General features: G+C 40.7%; 2 protein-coding genes across 2 annotated transcripts; one reads left to right on the top strand and one right to left on the bottom strand.

Annotated features, from left to right (window-relative positions):
• Positions 1-247: 247 nt before the first annotated feature.
• c16h5orf49 (chromosome 16 C5orf49 homolog) lies at positions 248-6,071 on the bottom strand. The gene is made up of 3 exons (XM_041809846.1): positions 5,855-6,071; positions 4,611-4,727; positions 248-502 (listed from the first exon to the last, which is right to left on the bottom strand). Exons 1-3 carry the CDS (start codon positions 5,954-5,956, stop codon positions 323-325), a joined length of 399 nt encoding a protein of 132 aa, XP_041665780.1. The 5' UTR covers positions 5,957-6,071; the 3' UTR covers positions 248-322.
• Positions 6,072-18,626: 12,555 nt separating this feature from the next.
• Positions 18,627-23,225, top strand: LOC121524215 (interaptin-like). Its single transcript, XM_041809490.1, has one exon. It carries the CDS (start codon positions 18,627-18,629, stop codon positions 23,223-23,225), a length of 4,599 nt encoding a protein of 1,532 aa, XP_041665424.1.
• Positions 23,226-24,578: the final 1,353 nt, after the last annotated feature.

The following is a 24,578-nucleotide window of genomic DNA, read 5'->3' as shown; positions in this document are numbered from 1 at the left end:
GATATTCAACACCAAAAGACAGTTCATTCAAGTTCAGAAGTTAAGAGACTTTCTGTACCATCTGAACTTTGCAGAGGCATGCATGCTGATGGAATCTAAATTAGAAAGCCAGATAAGTCGTTTTTTCTTCCTCAGAAATGTCACTGCCTTTTTCTCTGATTTGTTCTTTCAGGTCTCTCTCCAGTTTTAACTAAAATAACACATGTCCAGCTAACAAGTATAAAAACCAATGAAATAAGTGATTTGATTTAATCATTGCTGAAATGTTGATGGTTACACAGTAAAAGAAACGTGCACTCTACAATATCATGATATTAGTGATTTAAATGGGAGCCACGGATCCATACCCCTCCTCCACATTCCAGATAATCCCATTCTTCATGTAAAATTCCGCTCTAGTGCTCGCCACCCTGTTGTGCCTTCGGCTTGTTTGAAAGAGGGCGGGAACTGGATGATGGCCGTACTCTGCAGAGGAGCGCACAGGAACAACTCTGGACTTCTCCTGGGGCCGAACAAGACAAGACAAAGATATGCAAGATCAATAATCTGAGGGTTCTGAGTAAAACACCAGATACAGGAGCCCTAACTAATAACTATATGTACAAGGTACTTTGGTTGACATTAACAGTCTTAATGGGCCAATCACAGGTTTGAATTTATCTTCATGTTATCATAACTCTTTTTTTTAACCAAATATGCCGCACATGATGGCAGAATGTTTCTGACGAATTGAACATGGGTATAGAGCTGGGCAATTAATCTAAAAATAAGTGAAACCGACATTTAGAGCCTCTAACCGACATAAACCAGCTGTTTGGCCACCACAGTGGCACAGTGGAAACAGAAGCTGAGGGAGGTGTATGGAATGGAGGCTTTAACGGCTCAATCACAATTAAGGTGGGTGTCTTTGTGAGGAGGTGGCTACTATAGCAAGATACCTCTCTAACTGAGGGGAACCCCACACTGTGCTGTAATGTCTTAACTGTCCATTTATTTACTTATTTGTTTTTCATTCATTATTATTATTCAGCTTTCTAGGCCCCAATGTGTTGTGTTTGTTTTTCCTGCTATTTTTCTCACTGTCATACATATTCTATGATGTTGTCAAGGAATGTTCTGTATTGTTTTTTCAATGTTTAATAATAATAATACAGTTCAAAAAATAAATCTGCTGTTTCAATTATTTCAATTTTTCCATTGTAATTCTCTCTCTACTAATGCACCCCTTCTTTAAAAAAAAAAAATAAACTACTGGCTGCGTATTAGGGCTGAACAATTTGCAAAAATAATATAATCCCAATTTTTTCCCCAATATTGCAATTATTATGCAATTATTTGAAGGTTCCTTAGCTTATGTGTTGTTCAACAAACACAAACAAAAAACAACATTATATATTATAACAATGATATTATTAGATACAGGTACATCTTATAAAAGTTAGAATATCATGAAAAAGTTCAATATTTTTTGTCACTCGTTTCAGAAAGTGAAACCTATATATTAAATAAACTCATTACACACAGAGTGAAATATTTCAAGCCTTTATTTCTTGAAATGTTGATGATTATGGCTTACAGATTTTGATGTATTCAGCATGCATTGTTTTAAATGGATCCATCTATATGGGAGTTCTAGCTAGCTGTTAGCTACCAAACTGAAATCCTATATTCAACAAAGTTTTCTTGTCTGTGATTTTGTTCTTAGTTAAGAACACTCAGAAGCATTTTAGCACACATTTTTGTGGTGATAAAAAGGGGAAGTGTGAATATGGGGTGTTTGAAAAAATGGCTACCGTCTAACCCAGTATTATTCAAATTAATCTGGAATGAATTATTTTGAATATATAAATATATGATTAAATCGACCTTTACTGATTTCATTTCGATACACACTACACCCACTTTAAACGGGTTAGAGAAAAGAAAATGGTTTTAAAGAGGCAAAATATTGCAAAAATAGCCTGGTAAAGTGGTGAAAAGGGATTGAAGAGTGGGACACAGGAACAGTAATTGGCAGGAAAGTTGCAAAAATGGGTTAAAGAGTATCAAAATGGATAAAAGTGGCAAAATATGTTTTAAAAGTGGCAAAAATGATCAAATTAAGTTTAGGGGCGGGAAATGTTGCAGAAATGGCCAAAAGAAGTCATGAAAGGGGTTAAAAGTGTAAAAAATGAATGAATATTAGGGCTTAATCACAACTGGGGAGGAGGACCCATTATTGGGGATTTTCAGGGACCTGGACAATTCTGCGGGCTGGCCTGTCTCTTTGTGGCCTGCTGCATTATAGATAACAGGGATAAATCTCACTGTAATACCTAAAAATCTCCTGTGTTTTGAAAAGAATTACAAATACTAATACAATAATATTTTAATCAGACCAAAAATATTTATCTAATTTTTGTTAATTTGAAAGTCCGGCCCCCAGAGTCTCTGTCCAGACTAAGCCTGGCCCTTGTGCAGATGTGGTTGATGACCTCTTATTTACAAGGTTTTTGCTGGGAGAGATGGGAGGCCAGCAGCTTCAGGTGCTTTATACTGTGACTGTTTATAGTAATGCTGTCGTTTCACTATTGATACCAAAGAAAAAAGCATGAACAGTTTTAGTTGAAGGGAAGGTCCTTGCAGTTAGATAACAGATGATTTTTACTTTCATTTTTCTTTAATTCCCATTATGTCTAGTTTACAGTTACTGCAGAGACAAAATTAGTCAGAGTAATTGGCCATACCAGCTACAGCATGATGCTAGGTTATGTGAGGACTGACATAAGTGTGTTGCTCATTATAACTTAGGGCAGAATGTGTCACTGTCTACAGGGAGGTCAGGCTCACTATGTGCAGAAAAATCAGTACCTGCCTCTGGCTGCTGCAGATCCACTGCTGGATTTTATTTGCACAGGCCTCGGTGGAAACATGAATAAAAAATAACTCCCTGCTGTTATCTTGTGAATAGTTTTTACAATAAATAAGGTTTGATTCATATTCAGATGTGGATTCCAGAGCAGAAACGTCCTAATTCAGCAGGAGCTGTCAGCAGCGCTGACGGCCACCCTCTCAACTCTCTGTAATTACATGCTCAGCAGTGTGAGTGCTTCCTTTGTTCATCACCCTCTCTGCTTTCAGCGACCCAGAAACTCACAGCCAGCTAGTTTTCTTGACATGAATAATTACTCTATGGAGCTGAGATGGAATCAAAAGCAGCCATAACACTTAGACCTATACTGTATGTCAGCCAGCACACAGTGAAAATGTTAACAGACTGATGAATATGGAGCATTTTAGCTCTATACCTCTTAAGAACACATTTTCATTGTGTACTGATTCTCAAGAGATTTATTGTCAGGAAGTTCTTAGTTGAAGATGTTGCAGAAATAATCAGGACTTTCTATTGGCCTCTATAAACAGCATAGTGTCAGTGCTTATACAGCCCTGTGTCAAATGTGTAGGCTGTTAAAGTGCTGTAAGGCAATGTCTACTGACATATTTACTGCAACAGTGTAAATAAACTATAATGCTCTGGTTTAACTTCAGATTACATTAGTTTTGCAGTTTACTATATATACAACAACTGTTCAAGGTAACATAATAAATACATGTGATAAAAGATGCTGCAGGCTAAATACATCCCCCCAGTCTGGTTAATATAAACGGCAGCACATAGCTATGAAGTGATCGTTGACTCTAAATGTATGTATTACATTTTCATGTCCGTAAATTTAAAAGCTAAAGTATGAGAAACTGATCATTATGGCCATGCATATTAGACTTAAGTTAAAGTGTGCACAGTGCCTTTTACTTATAAATGCCTTTAAGTGAGAAACTGGCCTGAAATTGTCTGTTAGCCTCTTTAAAACCCCCTGGGGGCTCCAGGGCCCAATCAAGTCCTTTAATATAAATTAAACATTAAACAAATAAATAAAAAACATTATAGTTCTGATAAGGACTGAAGCTAAATAAAAGATTCAAGCTTTAAAAGAGAAAAAAAAGTTAATTCATATGATTATTCAGCACTTTTCCTGCAGGGACCCATTTTGGTCCCTAGGGTCCCAAGTGTGAGTTTTTGATATAAACCTGTACTCAAAAATAATAATGCAACAAAATCAGTGTTGTTATAATTTACTGACACAAACAAGGCTCTAAAACCTCACCACAATCATTCCACTCTGCAGTGTATAATTTATATTTAGCATTTTTCTTGTTGAAGTAGGAGGTGCTATTATGACAAAAACGACATAAGCATGTAAATTATATTTAAAAATGAATAAAAACATTATAGTTCTCATTAGGGCTGAAGCTGATAAAAAGATTTAAGCTTTAAACATGGAAAAATATTAATGATGATTTTCATGTCACTTTTTTCTGAAGGGATCTGTGTGGGTCCCAAGGGTCCTAAATGTGGGGGTTTTTTAGGGACCCTGGAGGGTTAAAAAGCCTCTGTTATCCCCTTGTTTATGGAATTGGCAAAGTCGAAACCTTTAAACTTGAAAGAATGATAAACTAAAGACAGGAAAAACACTTTCTTCTGCTTATCTATATAATTCAGCTGCATCATTAAGAATTCCTTCACATGAGGAGCTGAGAGACTAAAATGTTGACTTAGTTTCAGATACTACCTCTCCATTTATGTCCAGTCCTCTTCCTTTATCGTGTTTTCTGTCATCCCGGCGCAGTTTCATGTCATAGCCCTCAGCCTGGTGGAACACTTGGTCATAAGTGGAGATCTCCGGAGCCTTGTAATGGACAGAAAGTGAGCAGGTTTTATTATCTAAAGCATGAATTTAAACAGTTGCTCTCCTACAACAAAGTAACAATTTCTGCTATTATAATTTTTGAGATTATCGTCCAGAAGGTCCATTGAAGTTAAAGTTATTGGCTTTAAATGATTTTGATATTTAGGAGAATTTACTTGGAAATTATGAAGTATTTTCAAGTAACTTTCCGAGATATGTTTGCATATTTTGGAGAGTTTCATTGAAGGTTTTAAGGATATTTGCTTTGAATTTATTTGGCATTTTCTTGGGAATTTGGGAAATTTATTTGTATATTTCTTGAGCTGGATTAGGACTTTTGGAGTATTGAATTGTCCTTTGAAATTTTTACAAATTTACATGGAAATTTTAGGGAATTAATCTGGATTTATTTCCATTGTATTTATTTGTAAATTTTATTTTGACATTTGCAGAAATTTTAGGAGGAAATGTCCCTTTATTCACTTCCTCTCTTCTTTTCTCTCCTCACACTGCTCTTTGTTTCCTCCTGGTGATAAGTGACACTCCTGCTCTTTAACCAGTGGGCTCTTACTTCCTCACTCTCCCTGGTTAGTGTAACTCTCTACAGGTGTGCAATCCGTGATGAAGACCTGAGTAGGTCACAACGTGTCAGCTTTTAAAAAATGTCTTTTACCATGTGAAATAAAGGGTTTTTAGTTACATATAAAACCTGCATTGTGCCTTGGATTGCTTTTTGAAGGACTATTGTAATTATTATTATTATTATTATTTTTTTACTACAAATCTCTGGATTAACCCATTTTTCACTCATGCAACCACCCCTTCGTCAGATGAACTAACTTTTACATGATATTCTAGTTTTTCTAGAAGCACCTGTATACCACAGTGGCCTAGTCAGCCTTAGATTTATTTTATTGCAGCCTTCAGTGGATGAAAGTTTGGACAGCCCTGCTTTAGAGTGAACACAAAAACACTCCTCTCGTAATTATTGTTTTGTACAGCAGCCTTTGAGCAGCCTTCTATGAGAATAAGGTTTTTTCAGCTTCGTATTGGCTGCAGCCTGACGACCTATGATGTCTTACTAGCTTCATTAGCAGCTAGGCTAGCTTATGGCCGTCAACACTCACCTTTGGGTCTCTGTTGAAGTAGGACGTTTCTTTCCGGCGTGGTTGGGTGAAGCTAGTGTCGGTAGAGAGTTGTTTGAGTTGTGCCTCGAGTGATTCGTCCATCTTTTTTGCTAGCACCGATGTTAAACTACAGACACTGATCTAACAGGACGTCCCAGTCTGCGTGTTTGGTTGCTAGGATACCGCCTACCCCAGCTAAAGGCCGATATGCTGCCTGCACGAGCTCTTCAGCAGCAGCAGTGGCATTAAGACACCCCCACCCAGCAAATATAACGACCCATTTCACAGGCGTCATGCCCCAATATTCTGAGGATGTTACTCTGTTTTTCCTCAAATCTTTTTACATTTATTTGTGTGATTTGAAGTAAGCCTTGATAATGTAAAATTAGACATACTCTCCTTCTTATATAATTAAAAGTACTTTTCTTTTCTTCTCCTCTCCTCTCCATCTCCTCTAAATCATCTCACTATGTACTATTTTTATGCTTCCTCCTTGTTTTTGTCTTTTCTTCTCATCTCAGATACCACTATTGCCATCATTCCATCCTAAATTATTAACTTAAATTATTATTTATTTATTTATCACCATCATCTGTGTTCTTTATGTCACAGTTACTGCTGCTCTCACTATCACAAGACTTTATTATCGGCAGTATTTCTCATTTCTTGCTGGTCTAAGTCCTATGACAGCACAATAACATGTCCAACTAATCATTATCATTATTATCATCAACATTCCACTATATATATATATATATATATATATATATATACAGTGCTTAACAAATGTATTAGACCACCTGTCATATTTGTCTCAGAGACCATCCAGCATCATGAAGTGCTTTAATGCAGACTCTTTCATTTTCAGTCAGCTCTCCACGTTTTACCATTTTGAACAGGAATGAGGAATTTCAAACTGAATTCACCCAAATTTAAGCCGGCTCACTGGACTTCTCTGAGAAGTCAGAAATTAATCAAGCACAACATTCAACCACTAAAACTCATTCTTCTCTTCAGGAATGACAGTAAATAACCATAATTTGACATATTAATCAAGATATATTAATGTGCTTTACTATTTTTTCAGGGTTTTTTTTTTTGTTGTTGTAAATTTGTAAATTTGAAAATTCATGGATAACAATAATAATTCTATTTTAGCATTAAAAATATCATTTGGGTTAAAGAGCTTCTACATATTGGTGTATTAACCATTGCAGAAACATCAAAAATGATTTTGGTAATTACCAATGCTGTTAATTTAGAAGCTGTGGCATAAACCTTACTTTGGTTAGGGTTAGGGTGGTCTAATACATTTGTTAAGCACTGTATATATATCTATATATATATAGATATAGATATAGATATAGATATCTATATATCTATATATCTATCATATATATATATATATATATATATATATATATATATATATATATATATATATCTTTCTCTGCTGTTGTTGGCATATCAAACACACAATCCCTTAACTTATCATTACAGTTTGTTTCTGATCATGACATAGCAAATCTTTGGTAATTTTCAGTATTTCAATAAATAATCAATAAATTAATCAATTTTCTGATCAACAGGTGTTGATGTGGTTTGGCAGCCCCAGCACTGAACATAGACCTGCACCATATCCCCAACAAAACACGCTGGCGTGGCGCTTCAGAGATGCAATTTCTCTTGCATTCAAAACCCAAGTTTATATTCCTATATCCACACCCACAGACATCATTATTTCATTTCTTTATGCCTTTGTTTCACAGCGCTATAGAAAATCCCTGTACATGTGTGTCTTTTAAGTGCCCTATGGATACACGCTTGGCCCAAAAAGAGTAATGGCGCCATCTAGTGGTTACTAGTAAAAATTTCAAGTCTAAGGTTCCCATTCAAAGTTGCATCACAGATAACAGTGATACATGATATTTCAAATTTCCAAAAAAAATAAGCAATTATAATGGCTTTAAATGGGTGAGTGATATATACGTGAGTATTTTTCCAATGCACAATACCGAACAGGCCAATGTGATGATTTGGCTTGAAAAATTAAAAATGAGCAAAAATACACATCCATGTGCAGTTTCATGCCAATCGTGTCAACAGAACACAAATTAGTTCAAGAAATCCAAAACAGAATGCTAAGAAGGTGCCTAGGTATACCCAGGGGTGTAGCACGGGGGGGGGGGGGGTTGATTGCCCAGGCCCACAGTGGGGAGGGGCTCTTAAGTAGCCTGCAATGAAAAAGGTGTTTTTATTTGTTTTTCCTTGGCATTTAGTGTCATTATTGAATCAAAAGTGACCAAATGAATCAGTCAACAGACTGAAATTACTATCAAATAGATAAAACACAATACTGGGGCCCCTGCTCGTCTCTTAAAAATGTCCAAATGGTGTGGTCCAGTGCTGCAGAATATACATGTAAATATAGAAAAAAATATTGCCCATAAATGAGGAAATTATGGTCCAAAAACACATTAAAATGCAGAGATACTTGTAAAAATGAGGCAACATTTGCTGATTGGCTAGCTGGTTGAAGGGGGCCCTGTGTAATATTCTTCCTTGGGGCCCTAAATCACTAGCTACACCCCTGGCAGCAACACATGTCAAAAAAGTAGGGACAGGGCAACAGAAGACTGGAAAAGTAAGTGTCACTACTGATAAAACAGCCAGAGGAGGATATTGCAACTGATGGGGTTAACTGGCAACAGGTCAGTAAAAAGACTGGGCATAAAAGGAGCATTTTAGAGAGGCAGAGTATCTCAGAAGTAAAGATGGGTGGAGGTTTATCGGTGAAAAACAATTTCAGAAAAATGGTCTTCAATGTGAAATTGCAGACATTGAATCTCCCTCCATCTACAGTCCATAATATCTTCAAGAATTTCAGGGAATCTGGAGGAATCTCTGTGAGCAAGGGACAAGGCTGAAGGGGCCCTCAGGGGCCACTGCATTAAAACCAGGCATGATTCTGTACTGGACTCACTGCATTTTTTTTTTCATTTAACATGGACTGAGGAAACATGGAAAACTGTTCTGTGGTCAGATGAAACCATAGACGCCATTTCCTTTGGACTATAGAGGAGAGGGAGCACCCAGCTTGTTCTCCTGGCTCAGTTCTAAAGCCTGCATCTCTGATGGTATGGGGTTGCATTAGTGCCTATGGCGTAGGCAGCTCTAACATCTGGAGAGGAACTATCAATGCTGGAAAGCAGAGAGAGCTTTTAGAGCAACACACACTCCCATCCAGACAACGTCTCTGTCAGGGAAGACCTTGACTATCTCAGCAAGACCATGCTAAACCACATACCACATCCATCACAACAGCATGGCTTTGAGTTCTGGTCCTGTGCTGGTCTGTCTGCAGTCCAGACCTTTCACCAGTAGAAAACATTTGGAGCATCAACGAAGGAGAAATCCAGACCAGGAGCTAGAATGGGACAGCATTCCTCTCCTATCATCTGGTCTCCTCACTTTCCAGACATTTACAGACTGTTGTTAAAAGAAGAGGTGATGCTACACAATGGTAAACATGGCCCTGTCCCTACTTTTTTTGATGTGTTGCTGCCATCAAATTCAAAATGAGCTAATGTTTTTCATGCCTCAGTTTAACATCTGATATGTTGTTTATGTGCTGTTGTGTGAGATACTAAATCGTGCGCGCATATCAAAAAAATGAACACATTCATGTCACCTCCTGGGCTCTGTAGTTTACAAATAAAGTTGAAAAAATAAAAAAACCCTGGAAAGACGCTGTACCAGCATATTAGGTCTCTTCTGTTCTGATGCAGCCTGCTTATTTCATCAACAGTCTGGAGCCAGAATGTCTTGCCTGATTTGATAATTCATCACAAGGTCATTCCTGGCAATAGCCCGACTTCTCATTACAAGGTCATGTCCAAGTCCAGGCTGAAGCAGCATGTAGCCGCACAATGACACGGTGAAATGGTTGAGAAACACTGTACATGACAGGAGACTTCATTCATGTGTTTTAGTCATGTGGCCTGATTAGGCTGATGCTGATCACCTGGCACCTGAGCTTCAGCTGTCTTCTTGATATACCTGGTGGTGTTGGCCCTCCCTATGAAATAGAGTCCTTTAATTGAATTTTATACAGACATGCAGTTCCTGTCAAGGTCTTGATGAGAGCAGGTGCAGAAGAGATGAATTGTATCATTTCTAGCTCCATTTGAACACATTAAAAACTTTTATTGAGAAAGGATTGTGGGTTCTTATTTTGATTGACGTCACCAAAGTCAAGACAACACATAAACACACATGCATGCGCACTTCGCATGCTAACATACACAAATACACAATCTCTCCCATTCACTTCATATGGGATATATGCATGGCTGCCTCTGGCGACTGACGTCGCTAAAGACTTTATGGGGGACTGTATGTGGATGAGAAGCCACCCACAGTGTCCCACCATCCTGTTAAAGCATTGTTTAAATGAGCTGCTTTATTGGAACAGCTCCATGTGTTTGCATGATCAGAGCTCACTGAGGGCTGTATGTGTGTAAATCAGCAATGACATCATCATCAGTGATCACAGAGAGCAGTTACAGCTGTGAGAGAAGAGAGCCGTTTTGGGTGATTTTGCCTGTGAACACAGTCTCTTTCTCCTCTGTGTGTGAACACCATATATGCTATCATCAAACGGATTTCAGCGTGAGCATCTGCAGGCTTGGAACTAACAGTGATATTATTTTGATGTTGATTGTGTGAGAAATGAAGCCAGGGGTGCGAGCTAAAAACGGGCATCTTCCTCAGTCTGAAGACCAAAATCTCAGATTCTATAACATTGCAGCAGATGAGAGAGATGTCACCGTACTTGGGACAGTTGGTCCTCTCATGCCAAAAGTGTGCATGATATGGCTTTGGTTCTTGGTTTGACAGTAGCGGGACAAGATTTCCTCCGTTTTGATATATATTTTATGTGTGTGGTGTTAGATTTGTGGCCATAGTCAGTAGTTGTTTGCAAAATTCTCAGTTGATGTGTCAGCTCTACCAGCCTCTGGGGTGATGACATCATCCACTCTAGCAGGGAAATTTTTAAGCATTTTCAGTCAACGCACAGGAGTTTTGAAGACTCTCCTATCAAAAATCGTAAACCCCATTGCCATACCAAAGACATTCCTGAAGACAGGACAAAAATACCTGTGTTTTAAAGTTTGAATGATCTCTGTAGGTGAAAGTATGGCGAAGCAGTAGGGGTGGTAAAAATAAAAAAAAAACTATTTTTGTTGTTTCTTCGTCCCTCTCTCCATTCATTTCTTATGGGACTTTTTTCACAGTTTTTTGTGAATAACTTTGCGAAAAATGGCGAATCTCTTAGAAAAGTCAAAGCACACCGATCGGGAACAAACCACACGTTTTGATGTATAATTTGCAGGGGTTTTCATAAAGCCCTAGGAGGAGTAAGCAGTGAAATTTAATCCACAAGATAAAGAAAAAAGAAATGCACGGAAGAACAATACTGGCTCGGGGCAATGCACGAGCCACTCGCGCATTATCTGTACTGCTTTAGCAACAACATGATGTACTTGTTCATGCTAATGAAGCACATTTGAGATTGAGGTATGAATACGGTAAATTAACACAGTATACTAACATAAGTATTTTCATATTGCTGTTACTTTTGGTTGCTTTTGAATTTTGTACACTGGCCCTTTAAAAGATAATGTTCAGGAACTACTTGAACTTCAGATGGCTTGACTTACGGGCAAGATGGCGGGAGGGACAGATGCGCTGTAATCTGCTCCGAGTAGCGAATCCTGAAAAGTTGGAAATTAAATGGACTTATAACTCACATAGACTATATTATTGATTATAAATGTGGACGAACCTCAGGGACTCAGTCGGAATTCAGTAAGTGAAATTATCCTGGGCAAAATACAACAGCATGCACAAAGCTAACCATAACATCATCAAAGCTAACACTAACGCTAACGCCAATGCTAAAGTGAGGGCTCTTCCAATGCACGACTACCACGCAGAAGAAAGCATGGAGACAAACGCTAAGGGGATTAAAAATGCTTTAACATCACCCTCGAAGCCAGCAGTGCCACAGAAAAAGCTGAAAGACGACAAAAAAACAGCTGATGACCCTAAAGCAGAGGACTCAACCAATGCAAAAATCTTGGCTGCTATTGGAGCTCTGCAAATCATGATGAAGGGATTCCAAAACGAACTAAAAAATAACACGCTTACGATATCCAGCATTGCCAAAGCAGTGGCGGTTAACAGCAGTGAAATAAAAGAATGCAAGACCAAAAACAAAGAGCTTGAAGAAGAAATGAAAAAGATCAGAAAGAAGAATGCAGAACTGGAAAAGAGGTCCACAGAATTAGAAATGAAAACTGCAGATCTGGAAAGATACAAGAGAAGATGGAATTTAAGGCTAAATGATCTAAGAGAGGAAAAAGAAGAAAACACAAGGCGGGTCGTTAAAGAGATCGTCGTGAAGATTGCTCCACACTGGAAGGAGAGAATGGACCTCACCCTGGACTCTGTGCACCGGTTCGGACAGCACAACGCTAACCATCCTCGACAGATCATCATGCAGAAACTTCAGGGATGAAGAGTCACACCTTAACCAAAAGGCCTGGGATAATGAATCCTAAAAATAGGTGAGTTTCTGAATAGAAAACGTCACATGTTCAGGGGTTGCTACATTCAGTTAATACCTACAACTAGTCAATAAGTTCACACTTGTTCTACAACAGTTCAGGTCATTCTGTGTTAGTTTTGTGTATCTTTTATTTTTTGTTACATGTCCTGCTTAAAAGATGACATATCTTTTATTTCTATTAATGCGCGGGGCTTAAGAAACATAACAAAAAGAAAAGCATTCTTAGCGGGGTCAAGCATCAGTTACTATAACGCGCTGTGAGTTTTTTAATTCATTTTTTTGCAGATTCAGAAGATGCTGCGTACTTGCATTAATCCAGGCTATTCAAACAAGCACACCTCCTGGACACCATACAGATTTCACCGTATTCTGCTATGTGACGTTGGTCTTCGCCAACTTTGGCTTGAATATGGATATAAACACCCCGCCTTCTGCACTGAAAGGTTTATTGCAGTGCCCATTTTACCAAGCAGGACTGTTTAAAAGGACTATCAAAACACAAGCATAGGTTGAAGAGTTCTGCTGTACCTACACTTCAGGTAAGCACTACTTACCGATATAAACATTTAAAACACACAGCCAAACACTCACATATTTATAGGCAGTTCCATTGCAAAGCCCAAGCCACGAAGCACAGCTTCCTGATGCCCTACAGTCAATTCCAAAGATGTGGTATTTCACAGAGATGGGTGGGCCTGAGTGACATATGATTCTAGTGCATTTTCACCTCCAATAGCTGACACATTGTTTTCATAAGGTAATTGTGCCGACTGTAGCTTGTACCAGCCATTAGAGGGAAAGGCGACAGTCATAAACTTACCTGGATGACAAACTTCCATTCGGCCCTTCTGGTCGGGGTCTGGTTTTCCAATTTATCTTCAAAAAGTTGAAGAAGGTCCGCAAAACACCAGCGTTTAGTAAGGCAGGGAATTCTGGATGGAGTGTGACGCAGACTGCAGGCGTCTGTGAGCCGCTATCCTCTGATTCAATAATGTCCTGAAGAAGTGTCGCAACTAAGTCCCACTCATGACAACAGTAGCTCTCCGAGTGGGTTTGCATTTTCCACACCTACACCACCAGATAACTGGGGATCTCTCCAGCTCTAAACTTTTGACTGAAGGTTCTCTGGTCTCTCTTTCAGCCCGCTTTATAAGTCCGGTCTGTATCCATCTGTATAAGTTCTTCTTCAGTGTTCTCCGGTTCATAAAAATATCCCTCTAGTAAACAGCACATCATCATCACTTGTGTCCAAATCGCTCATGCTATCATTGTTTTAGCTTGAGGTGGTGTTATTATTTCTGTAGAACAGAGCAGACCCATACAGTTGACTGGCGGATGTAAACAGTGTTAGGAGGAGGAAGGATACAAAATGGCAAAAGCTGCATCATAAATTAGTACCTGAAAATGAAGCACTACGTACATTTTCGACACAGCGCACAGGTGAGCGAACTTATTTTCTTGGCCCGTTTTATCGTAAAACTCCTTAATTTATGCGGACAAAACGTTCCCATCTACAGCCGCTATGCGCCAGCTCTCTCTGAGCTCGTAATAACAGGATCAAAATACACGTAAATCACCGGAGGCTAATGCTACTACTATAGTCAAGCACCTCATATGACCCAACTTCAAAAATCCCAAAATATCCCTTTAAACCCTGGAATATTAAAATACTCATGGTTTTATTCAACCCGCAAGTCAAGAATAGACTACTGGTTGGTGTTAAGCCATTTATTATGTTATGAAATTAGCTCTGATATTTCTGCTGCTCCACTTACTGATCACAGTGTTATTCTTTTACGTTTGAGACCGAAAAATACAAACATTCAAATAAATATTGGAAGTTTAATGCCAGTTTAATCAAAAATGAAAAATACTGCCAAAAAAATCAAATGCCCTGTTACAGAGATTAAAAATTCTGAAGAACTCACAACACCTGTAAAGAAGTGGGAGTTTCTCAAATATGAAATATGGAAATTCACCATTGAATTAAGTAAACAATGCAAGAAAGATCATGATAGACAGGGAACAGGTCATTATTCAACAACTGAATGTCTTCTGCAATAAACCAGACCCCACAGAAGAAGATAGGAGGAACATAGCAAATCTTCAATTGAAAATAGATGACATGTACACTCAAAAAGCAGAAGGAGCCTTCATCCACTCCATAGACTGTAGAAAGAATTGGACAAACCCCGTGTGACGTCAGTCTTCTGCTTACAATAGGCGGAGTAAAACGGCTTTTGAAGCCCATTCGTGGATGCTTCCGTATTGAAATCGCAGTCTCAGCCAAACTTTGGATCAACCTAACGGCCTGTCCACTAAGTGCGACTTCCTGTCAGCCTGCTAGCTAGCATTCTGGTTGACAGAAACGGAGCCTCTGCCTGCCGAGCTATCTGTCAATCAAATGAGATCAGCTTTCATCCTAAATATAATCCAAACGATCGTGGTACAAAAAAATTCAACCCCCGTACAGTGGGAGCACAGTAAGACACTAGCTAATGAGACACGTTTGGTGTTTTGAATCAGGCTGTAAACCAGTTTATTTTGTGTCTCAAAACCGGCTTTTTAACGTGTGTGCAGACGGGACTTCCGGTGTTCCTGCAGCCAGCCTCAAGTGGAGAGTCGCGGTATAGAAATCTTTTGCACCTCCCGGAGGTTGCTGCTTGATCCACTCTAGCCAAGTGGATAGAAGAGGGAGAAAGAAATTCAGCATATTCCTGTAACCTGGGAAAAAAGACAGGAAAAAAAAAATATTAGCTCACTAATAATTGATCATATTGAAATTAATGATGAAATCATTATCTCCACAGAAATCTTTACATTTTACAGCCAGCTCTAAATTTGTTAAAGAAGGCTGCCAGAATTTCTTAAAGGACATAAAACAGTTTATTCCTAAAGTGGAAGATAACTTTAAACAAACATGTGACGATGAAATAACAATTGCAGAATTAGATGGAGTAATTGGTAGCCTTGCTCTGGATAAAGCCCCTGGCTCAGACGGCCTTACAGGAGCCTTCTACAAACATTTCTGGGAGGATTTACAAGAACTGCTACATCAAGCTTTTACTGAAATTTCAGTAACTTGTACACTCCCACCCACAATGAGACATGGCATCATTGTAGCAATTCCAAAGCCGGGCAAAGACCCAAGAATTATAGAAAACAGAAGACCAATCACTCTTAGAAACACAGACTACTAACTGCTTGCCTATATCTTTACTGCACGTCTTCAAGAAGGAATTTCGGATCTGATTTCAGAAACACAATCTGGCTTTTTAAGAGGCGGGTCTATACACAATAATATCAGATTAGTAATGGACATTATTGAATATAGCAACCAAATAGTGGAAATTGGATTTATCCTTTTTTAGATTTTTACAAGGCCTTTGAGTCTGTGGAGCACCCCTTTCTAATGGCAGTGCTTGAATATTTTGGGTTTGGTTTTATATTTAGACGTTTTATTAGTGGCCTGTTTCAGAATATCAGTAATTGTGTCATACTTCCCAACTGTACCACTCTGACCTTCAAGGTTAGTGCAGGAATACCCCAAGGCTGTCCTATTTCACCATATTTGTTTATTTTAGCTGCAGAAATGCTATTGATTTATCCGAAACACTGCAATGAAATCAAGGCTTTAAATGTATTCGGCACAGATGTTCTCATCAGCCAGTTAGCAGATGATACAACATTATTTTTATGAGACCAGCAACAAATACCTATAGCCATTAATAAAATCCAAAACTTCTCCAAAGCATCAGGATTAGTGTTAAATATAAAAAATGTGAATTAGTAGCGATACATGATACACTGCTAAGAGAAATATATAATACCTAGGAATTCATCCGTCAAAAGACCAAAAAGTGAGCCAGTCTTTAAATATTGATGATAAATTGAAGGAATGCAAAAGCAAATTAAACTCTTGGCTCCAAAGAGATCTTTCAATTCTAGCTTGAACATATCCTACGAAGATGAAATGTTTATCTAGATGTATATATCCAACCTACTCTATTGCCATTCCAAATAAACTAATTACACCTATTAACCAGATCAAACTAAATTGAATTTGACGCAACAAACCACATTATATGAAGAAAAGTGACATGATTAAAGAAATAAAGGATGGAGGACTGAAAGTTATTGATTTTGATTGCCTTAATGGAACTCTCAAAATAAACTGGATCAAATCCTGGATCAAACATAGCAACTCATTCTGGTATTGTATTCCAAATCACTTGTTCAATAAAATTGGGGGATTGAATCTGCCTCTGATGACAGACTTTGTGATCGATAAATTACTGATTTCACTATCAGAATTTCATAAACAGGTTTTGTTACATTGGAGGATGTTATATGTGCACAACTTTTCGCCACATACCACCATAATGTGGAACAACAGATATGTTCTACACAGGAACAAATCCTTATTCTATGCAGATTTGTATGAAGAGAATATATGGTCATTTATAGATTTGCTGGACCTGGATGGGAATCCTTTAAGTTATGAACAATTTTGCTATAAACATGGCTTCAACCCCTTCAGGTCAGACTCCATCAAATTGCATAAGGCAATTCCCCAAGAGATCATGTTTCTCTTCAAAAATGTGGTAACAAATGGAGTTTTACAACCACATTTGACTCTACCATCTATCAAGGGAATCCTACTATTCGACAGCAAATGTAACAATCTTTTTTAAGGTTATGTCTAACTGAAAATATATCTCCTGGGAGACAGAACAAAAACGATATCCTTTACAAGTTTGATAAAAACTCAGTCTGCAAATTACGTAAGATGTACTTAAAGTTCCCTATACCACCCAAAGCAAAGGAAACACATTTTAAAATCCTAAACGGCATCTATCCTTCGAAGGAATTGCTCAGAATACGATTTAACATTGATGATAATCTGTGCACACTATGTGAAAATGATATAGAAACAACAGACCATGTATTCTTCTCATGCAGCGTTATACACACATTTTGGTTAGATATTCACAAATGGATTGAACAGAAGATTACACCATTTCCCGCTTTTATATCCAGAGATGGTTTAACATTTGGTTTATTCTTACCGGACAAGAATGATGAACTCTGCTGTAAAGTGATTTTATGTCTTGCTAAACTCTATATTCACAAGAGTCGGGTTTTGAAGTCACCCCCAAAATTGTGTGTCTTCTTGAATGAGTTTAAATTATACCTAAAATCCTTGAAACTACTGAAAGGAGCTAAAACATGAAAGCTCTACAACATCCTTAAAGACTTTCCCACTGAAATGGACAATAATTAAGAACAGGCTAACATCCCTAGCACGTTTAAGTGATATTCTACCCACCTTGTCTTTTGACGCTTGATTATGCTATGTATTCAAAACCCTTGCACTTTATTTTTTTATTTTCCTATTATATTTTTGTTTTATATTATTGTTTTATTTGTACTTGTCTATATTGTATGTTGATATTGTCAAATAGTATTGTTGACCTCATCACCAGCAAAGTATTCACACTGTTCCTTTAATACTTGTAATGGTAAAAATGTCAATATTGCCACATTTGTTTTGTAATGTAAACAATTTTCAATGAAGTTTGTAAAAAAAAAAAAAAAACTTCAGATGGCTTTGATGTTTGGTTTTAAATTTTGTGCACTGGCCCTTTAAGAGGGAAATTCCGTAATGTTCCTTTGTGACATCACAGGCATGGAGTGGCTTGGATCTCCTCTAACCTATGAATAGGGCTGATGTCCGTTCAGCTGATAGACAGTCCTGACACTGATCCAGGACACGTTAGGTTAAATCCTAACTCTTTTAATTAGGATTCATAACCACTGGTTTTTCCATTTAAGGAAATGGCCAACTTTGAAAGAGGATTTTTTTCAACCCCATGCATAATTCTAGATAAGGATCAAGCCAGTGATTCTGATGATGAGTGTACGGTAAAGTCTGTGGTGGAGGAGACCCAGGAGGAAGGTGCCTGGAGTTTGGAGCAGGAGGAGGAGGAGGGTCAAGGAGGGAGTGCAAATGAGAAAGAGACACCTCAGGATTTAAAACAAGAGGACGATTACGATTCTGATTTAGATTTCTATTCTCATTCACTTGATCAATTTGATGAACTTGATAAATTTATGAATAAAAAATGGAATGGGATTATGGAGGACACATCGGATCAGGAGTTTGTGTGGAGGAGTATGAGTGTGATCCTGGAGGAGACTGAAGAGTTTGAAGAGGAAGAGGACCATATCTTGGAGGAGGCCGAAGAGCAGCACTTCTCCTCCAGCCAAGACTGCAGATCCTTCAACGAATCACAGATGTACAAATCTGAGACGTTGGAGCAGCTGATCAGAGAAGATGATCCTCAAGATACGGAACAGGGGGAAGATGGCGAGGACAGCCTCCATGACAGTGGCGTTCGACAAATGACGTCGAATACCGATCCTGAAGAGTCAAAGGAAGGGCTCCAGAGCTATGTTAAAATCATCAGAGAATCAGCTGTGGAAGTCAAAGACAAAGACAAGCTGATTGAGGAGCTCAGAAATTCTGCTGAAGTGATCAAAAAGCAGAGAGAAGAGGAAGGATCCTGGGACGTGGCTGGAGTAATGGCACTGAAGGAGTGCCTTGCCATGCAGGAGGCGGAGCGTCTCAAGAAAGATGAGATAATCCAATCCCTGCACCTTGAAATTATCAATTTAAAACAGTACAGGCAAGTAAATCCTGAAATCGAGGCACTGATGAGCCGCCTTGCAGAGGAACAGGAGGAAAGAGAGCAGGAAGTAAAATCTCTGAACGTCGTTATTCAGGCGCTACAGACTACAGTGGAGGATGGAAACCAGATGGTTTCTGCTCTGCAGGACAAAGTCGAACAGTTGGCATCAGACCTCAGAACCGAACAACACAAAAACAGTTCTCTTCAGAGGGACTATGAGGCTGCTGTCTTCCAGGGTCAGAGGGATTTACAGAAGTCAGGGGACCTGGTTTCCTCACTGCAGAGGGGAGTCGAACAGTTGGCATCAGACCTCAGAACCGAACAACACAAAAACAGTTCTCTTCAGAGGGACTATGAGGCTGCTGTCTCCCAGGGTCAGAGGGATTTACAGAAGTCAGGGGACCTGGTTTCCTCACTGCAGGAGAAGGTCGAACAGATGGCATCAAACCTCAGAACCGAACAACACAAAAACAGTTCTCTTCAGAGGGACTATGAGGCTGCTGTCTTCCAGGGTCAGAAGGATTTACAGAAGTCAGGGGACCTGGTTTCCTCACTGCAGGAGAAGGTCGAACAGTTGGCATCAGACCTCAGAACCGAACAACACAAAAACAGTTCTCTTCAGAGGGACTATGAGGCTGCTGTCTTCCAGGGTCAGAAGGATTTACAGAAGTCAGGGGACCTGGTTTCCTCACTGCAGGAGAAGGTCGAACAGTTGGCATCAGACCTCAGAACCGAACAACACAAAAACAGTTCTCTTCAGAGGGACTATGAGGCTGCTGTCTCCCAGGGTCAGAGGGATTTACAGAAGTCAGGGGACCTGGTTTCCTCACTGCAGGAGAAAGTCGAACAGTTGGCATCAGACCTCAGAACCGAACAACACAAAAACAGTTCTCTTCAGAGGGACTATGAGGCTGCTGTCTTCCAGGGTCAGAGGGATTTACAGAAGTCAGGGGACCTGGTTTCCTCACTGCAGAGGGGAGTCGAACAGTTGGAATCAGACCTCAGAACCGAACAACACAAAAACAGTTCTCTTCAGAGGGACTATGAGGCTGCTGTCTCCCAGGGTCAGAGGGATTTACAGAAGTCAGGGGACCTGGTTTCCTCACTGCAGAGGGAAGTAGAACAGTTGGCATCAGACCTCAGAACCGAACAACACAAAAACAGTTCTCTTCAGAGGGACTATGAGGCTGCTGTCTCCCAGGGTCAGAAGGATTTACAGAATTCAGTGGGCCTGGTTTCCTCACTGCAGAGGGAAGTCGAACAGTTGGCTTCAGACCTCAGAACCGAACAACACAAAAACAGTTCTCTTCAGAGGGACTATGAGGCTGCTGTCTTCCAGGGTCAGAAGGATTTACAGAAGTCAGGGGACCTGGTTTCCTCACTGCAGAGGGAAGTCGAACAGTTTGCTTTAGACCTCAGAACCGAACAACACAAAAACAGTTCTCTTCAGAGGGACTATGAGGCTGCCGTCTCCCAGGGTCAGAAGGATTTACAGAAGTCAGGGGACCTGGTTTCCTCACTGCAGAGGGAAGTCGAACAGTTGGCATCAGACCTCAGAACCGAACAACACAAAAACAGTTCTCTTCAGAGGGACTATGAGGCTGCTGTCTCCCAGGGTCAGAAGGATTTACAGAAGTCAGGGGACCTGGTTTCCTCACTGCAGGAGAAAGTTGAACAGTTGGCATCAGACCTCAGAACCGAACGAGGAAAAAACAGTTCTCTTCAGAGGGACTATGAGGCTGCTGTTTTCCAGGGTCAGAAGGATTTACAGAAGTCAGGGGACCTGGTTTCCTCACTGCAGGAGAAGGTCGAACAGTTGGCATCAGACCTCAGAACCGAACAACACAAAAACAGTTCTCTTCAGAGGGACTATGAGGCTGCTGTCTCCCAGGGTCAGAAGGATTTACAGAAGTCAGGGGACCTGGTTTCCTCACTGCAGAGGGAAGTCGAACAGTTGGCATCAGACCTCAGAACCGAACAACACAAAAACAGTTCTCTTCAGAGGGACTATGAGGCTGCTGTTTTCCAGGGTCAGAAGGATTTACAGAAGTCAGGGGACCTGGTTTCCTCACTGCAGGAGAAGGTCGAACAGTTGGCATCAGACCTCAGAACCGAACAACACAAAAACAGTTCTCTTCAGAGGGACTATGAGGCTGCTGTCTTCCAGGGTCAGAGGGATTTACAGAAGTCAGGGGACCTGGTTTCCTCACTGCAGAGGGGAGTCGAACAGTTGGAATCAGACCTCAGAACCGAACAACACAAAAACAGTTCTCTTCAGAGGGACTATGAGGCTGCTGTCTTCCAGGGTCAGAGGGATTTACAGAAGTCAGGGGACCTGGTTTCCTCACTGCAGGAGAAGGTCGAACAGTTGGCATCAGACCTCAGAACCGAACAACACAAAAACAGTTCTCTTCAGAGGGACTATGAGGCTGCTGTCTTCCAGGGTCAGAAGGATTTACAGAAGTCAGGGGACCTGGTTTCTTCACTGCAGAGGGAAGTCGAACAGTTGGCATCAGACCTCAGAACCGAACAACACAAAAACAGTTCTCTTCAGAGGGACTATGAGGCTGCTGTCTTCCAGGGTCAGAAGGATTTACAGAAGTCAGGGGACCTGGTTTCCTCACTGCAGAGGGAAGTCGAACAGTTTGCTTTAGACCTCAGAACCGAACAACACAAAAACAGTTCTCTTCAGAGGGACTATGAGGCTGCCGTCTCCCAGGGTCAGAAGGATTTACAGAAGTCAGGGGACCTGGTTTCCTCACTGCAGGAGAAAGTCGAACAGTTGGCATCAGACCTCAGGAGAGAACAGGTAAAATATACTGCTGTTCAGAGGGACTGTGAGGTCGCAGTCTCTTGCGGTCAGAGGGATTTACAGAAGGCCACAGAACTGGAGACAATGGTTTCCTCACTGCAGGAGAAAGTGGAACAGTTGGCCTCAAACCTGAAAAGAGAACAAGACAAAAACAGTTCACTTCAGAGGGACTATGAGGCTGCCGTCTCCCAATGTAGGATGTACATCCAGAAATCAGAAGACTTGGAAAACATGGTGTCAGACCTAAGGAGAGAACAAGCCAAAAGCTGTTCTGAAATCCAAAGACTGAGCGATGAACTTCAACTTGCACAGCTCGCCAAAAAACGACTACAGAGCCATGGAGAAAGTGAGTTGGCTAATGCGATGGAGAAGATCAGACTTCTAGAGAAGGAACTTGATGAAAAATCCCGGGCTTTAGACAGGAGTATTACTGCTGAAAAAATCTATCAGTCTGCCCTGAACGATGAAAGGATGCACTTTGATCGTATGTTTTTACAAAAGCAGGATAGAGACGGTGTAAAGGCAGACCTCCAGAACCAGCGGAGACACACTACTGAGTCCTTGGAGTGTCAGGACACGAGGACATTGTTGGAGGAAAACAAAGACATCAGGACCAAGTTCAGCAAATTGAAGTCCATGTTCTGCCATCTCTATGAACGCTATGAAGCCAAGAACAAGATCACGTCTGACAATGGGCTCACCATCAGCAACCTCCAAACCAAGATTGAAGAGTTCAAGGCTTCGCAGGTTGAGAGCGCAGCGAGAATGGCGGCGCTCAAAGGTGAACTCAGAGAAGAGAGGAGGTGTAACTTTGAGCTGCAGCAGAGAGTGGATGAAGTCGTCTCTGACCTCGAGGACGAAAGAACCGCGCATTTCAAACAGCGACTGGAGCTACAGGAAGCTCTGAGTAAGAACATCTCCTATCAGGAGGAGAATCAGAGACTGACTGAGGCTCTAAGGGCGAAGAACTCCAGCTTCATGTTCACCAACCTCCAGATGCACACACCCTACATTCAGTCATTCAACCCGTCTGGAGATGTGGAGCTCAGGCTCACCAGGCAGCAGTTTGAACTGGATGAAAACAAGGAGGAGATACGCAGGCTGAAGAGTCAGTGCCTGGAGCTGGAGAAGAAGAATCTCAGCATGACTAACACATATCGAAAGCTGCGTTATGATCACAATGACCTCAAGCGCAGACATGATATGCTTCTCACAGACAGCAGTCTCCGCTGAGCGCATCCTCACCTGCACCCCTACACCATATTATTTAATATTGGAAAAAAATCAACAAATATACAAATAAAAATATAATTATTAAATAATTAAATTCATGTGTTATTAAATAATTAATTAAATGTGTCATTAATAATTTAAAATTGGTAATAAATAAATAAATAAATAATTCATGAAATCCCCTCCCTGAGCTGCCACCTTAACGTGGTGGAGGGGTTTGCGTGTCTCAATGATCCTAGGAGCTATGTTGTCGGAGGCTTCAAGCCCCTGGTAGGGTCTCCCAAGGCAAACAGGTCCTAGGTGAGGGACCAGACGAAGTGCAGCTCAAAAACCTCTTATGGCAGAACGGCAGGAAAGAATCAGATCTCCCTTGCCCAGATGTGGGTCACTGGGGCCCCCTCCTGGAGACAGGCCTGGAAGTGGGGCTCGATGGCGAGCACCTGGTGGCTGGGCCTGCACCCATGGGGCCTGGCCGGGCACACCCCGAAGAGGCAGCGTGGGTCCCCCCTCCCATGGACTCACCACCCATAGGAGGGGCCATAGAGGTCGGGTGTGGTGTGAGCTGTGGGCGGCTGAAGGCATGGATCTTGGCGATCCGATCCTCGGCTGCAGTGGCTGGCTCTGGGGGCATGGAATGTCACCTCTCTGGTGGGGAAGGAACCTGAGCTTGTGCGTGAGTTTGAGTGGTACTGGCTAGATATAGTTGGTCTCACCTCGACACACAGTTTGGGCTCTGGAACTAGTACTCTTGAGAGGGGTTGGACTCTTTTCCACTCTGGAGTTGCCCTTGGTGAGAGGCTGTTGTAGCAAGTTTTAACTTCCTTTGTCTGAACACCCTCCACCACTCTTTCTCTGATGCATATCCTCTCACAGACACGATAGGTGTCAACCTTACTGCATATGTAAAGAGAGAACAACAAAGGCTGGCTGGCCCAGGTGTGAAAGGTGTGAAACCCTCTTCCAGGTGTGAACCAAAAGGTCCCTTTGTGTCTAGACGAGGCCCAGTCCTGGTGGGGGTCTCAGCAGACAGAGGGAGCAAGAAGAATATTTTAGGGGTGTCAAACATCTTGGGGAGGGACATTGCTCTTGGATAAAGATGCTCATCTCCCAGTGCTTCTTTCTCTCTCTCTGTCTGTCTGTCTGTCTTAATGCTTACTGACCGCTGTACATGTGATTTACCTTATAATGTTAAACCTTTTTTGTTGGCCAGCAGACTGTCTAATATTTCTTTTGTTCACCAGCAGCAACAGAGAAAAATTTCATCCACAAGGCGCATACTGCTTGCCCCAGGGCTGGCAGCCCGTACATTGGGGTTTACCCCGGTGGACGAGAGGGTAGCCTCCCTCCACCTTT

Source organism: Cheilinus undulatus, linkage group 16 (genome assembly GCF_018320785.1).
Source record: "Cheilinus undulatus linkage group 16, ASM1832078v1, whole genome shotgun sequence".
Classification (NCBI taxonomy): domain Eukaryota; kingdom Metazoa; phylum Chordata; class Actinopteri; order Labriformes; family Labridae; genus Cheilinus; species Cheilinus undulatus.
This window is presented reverse-complemented; position numbering and strand designations above follow the sequence as displayed.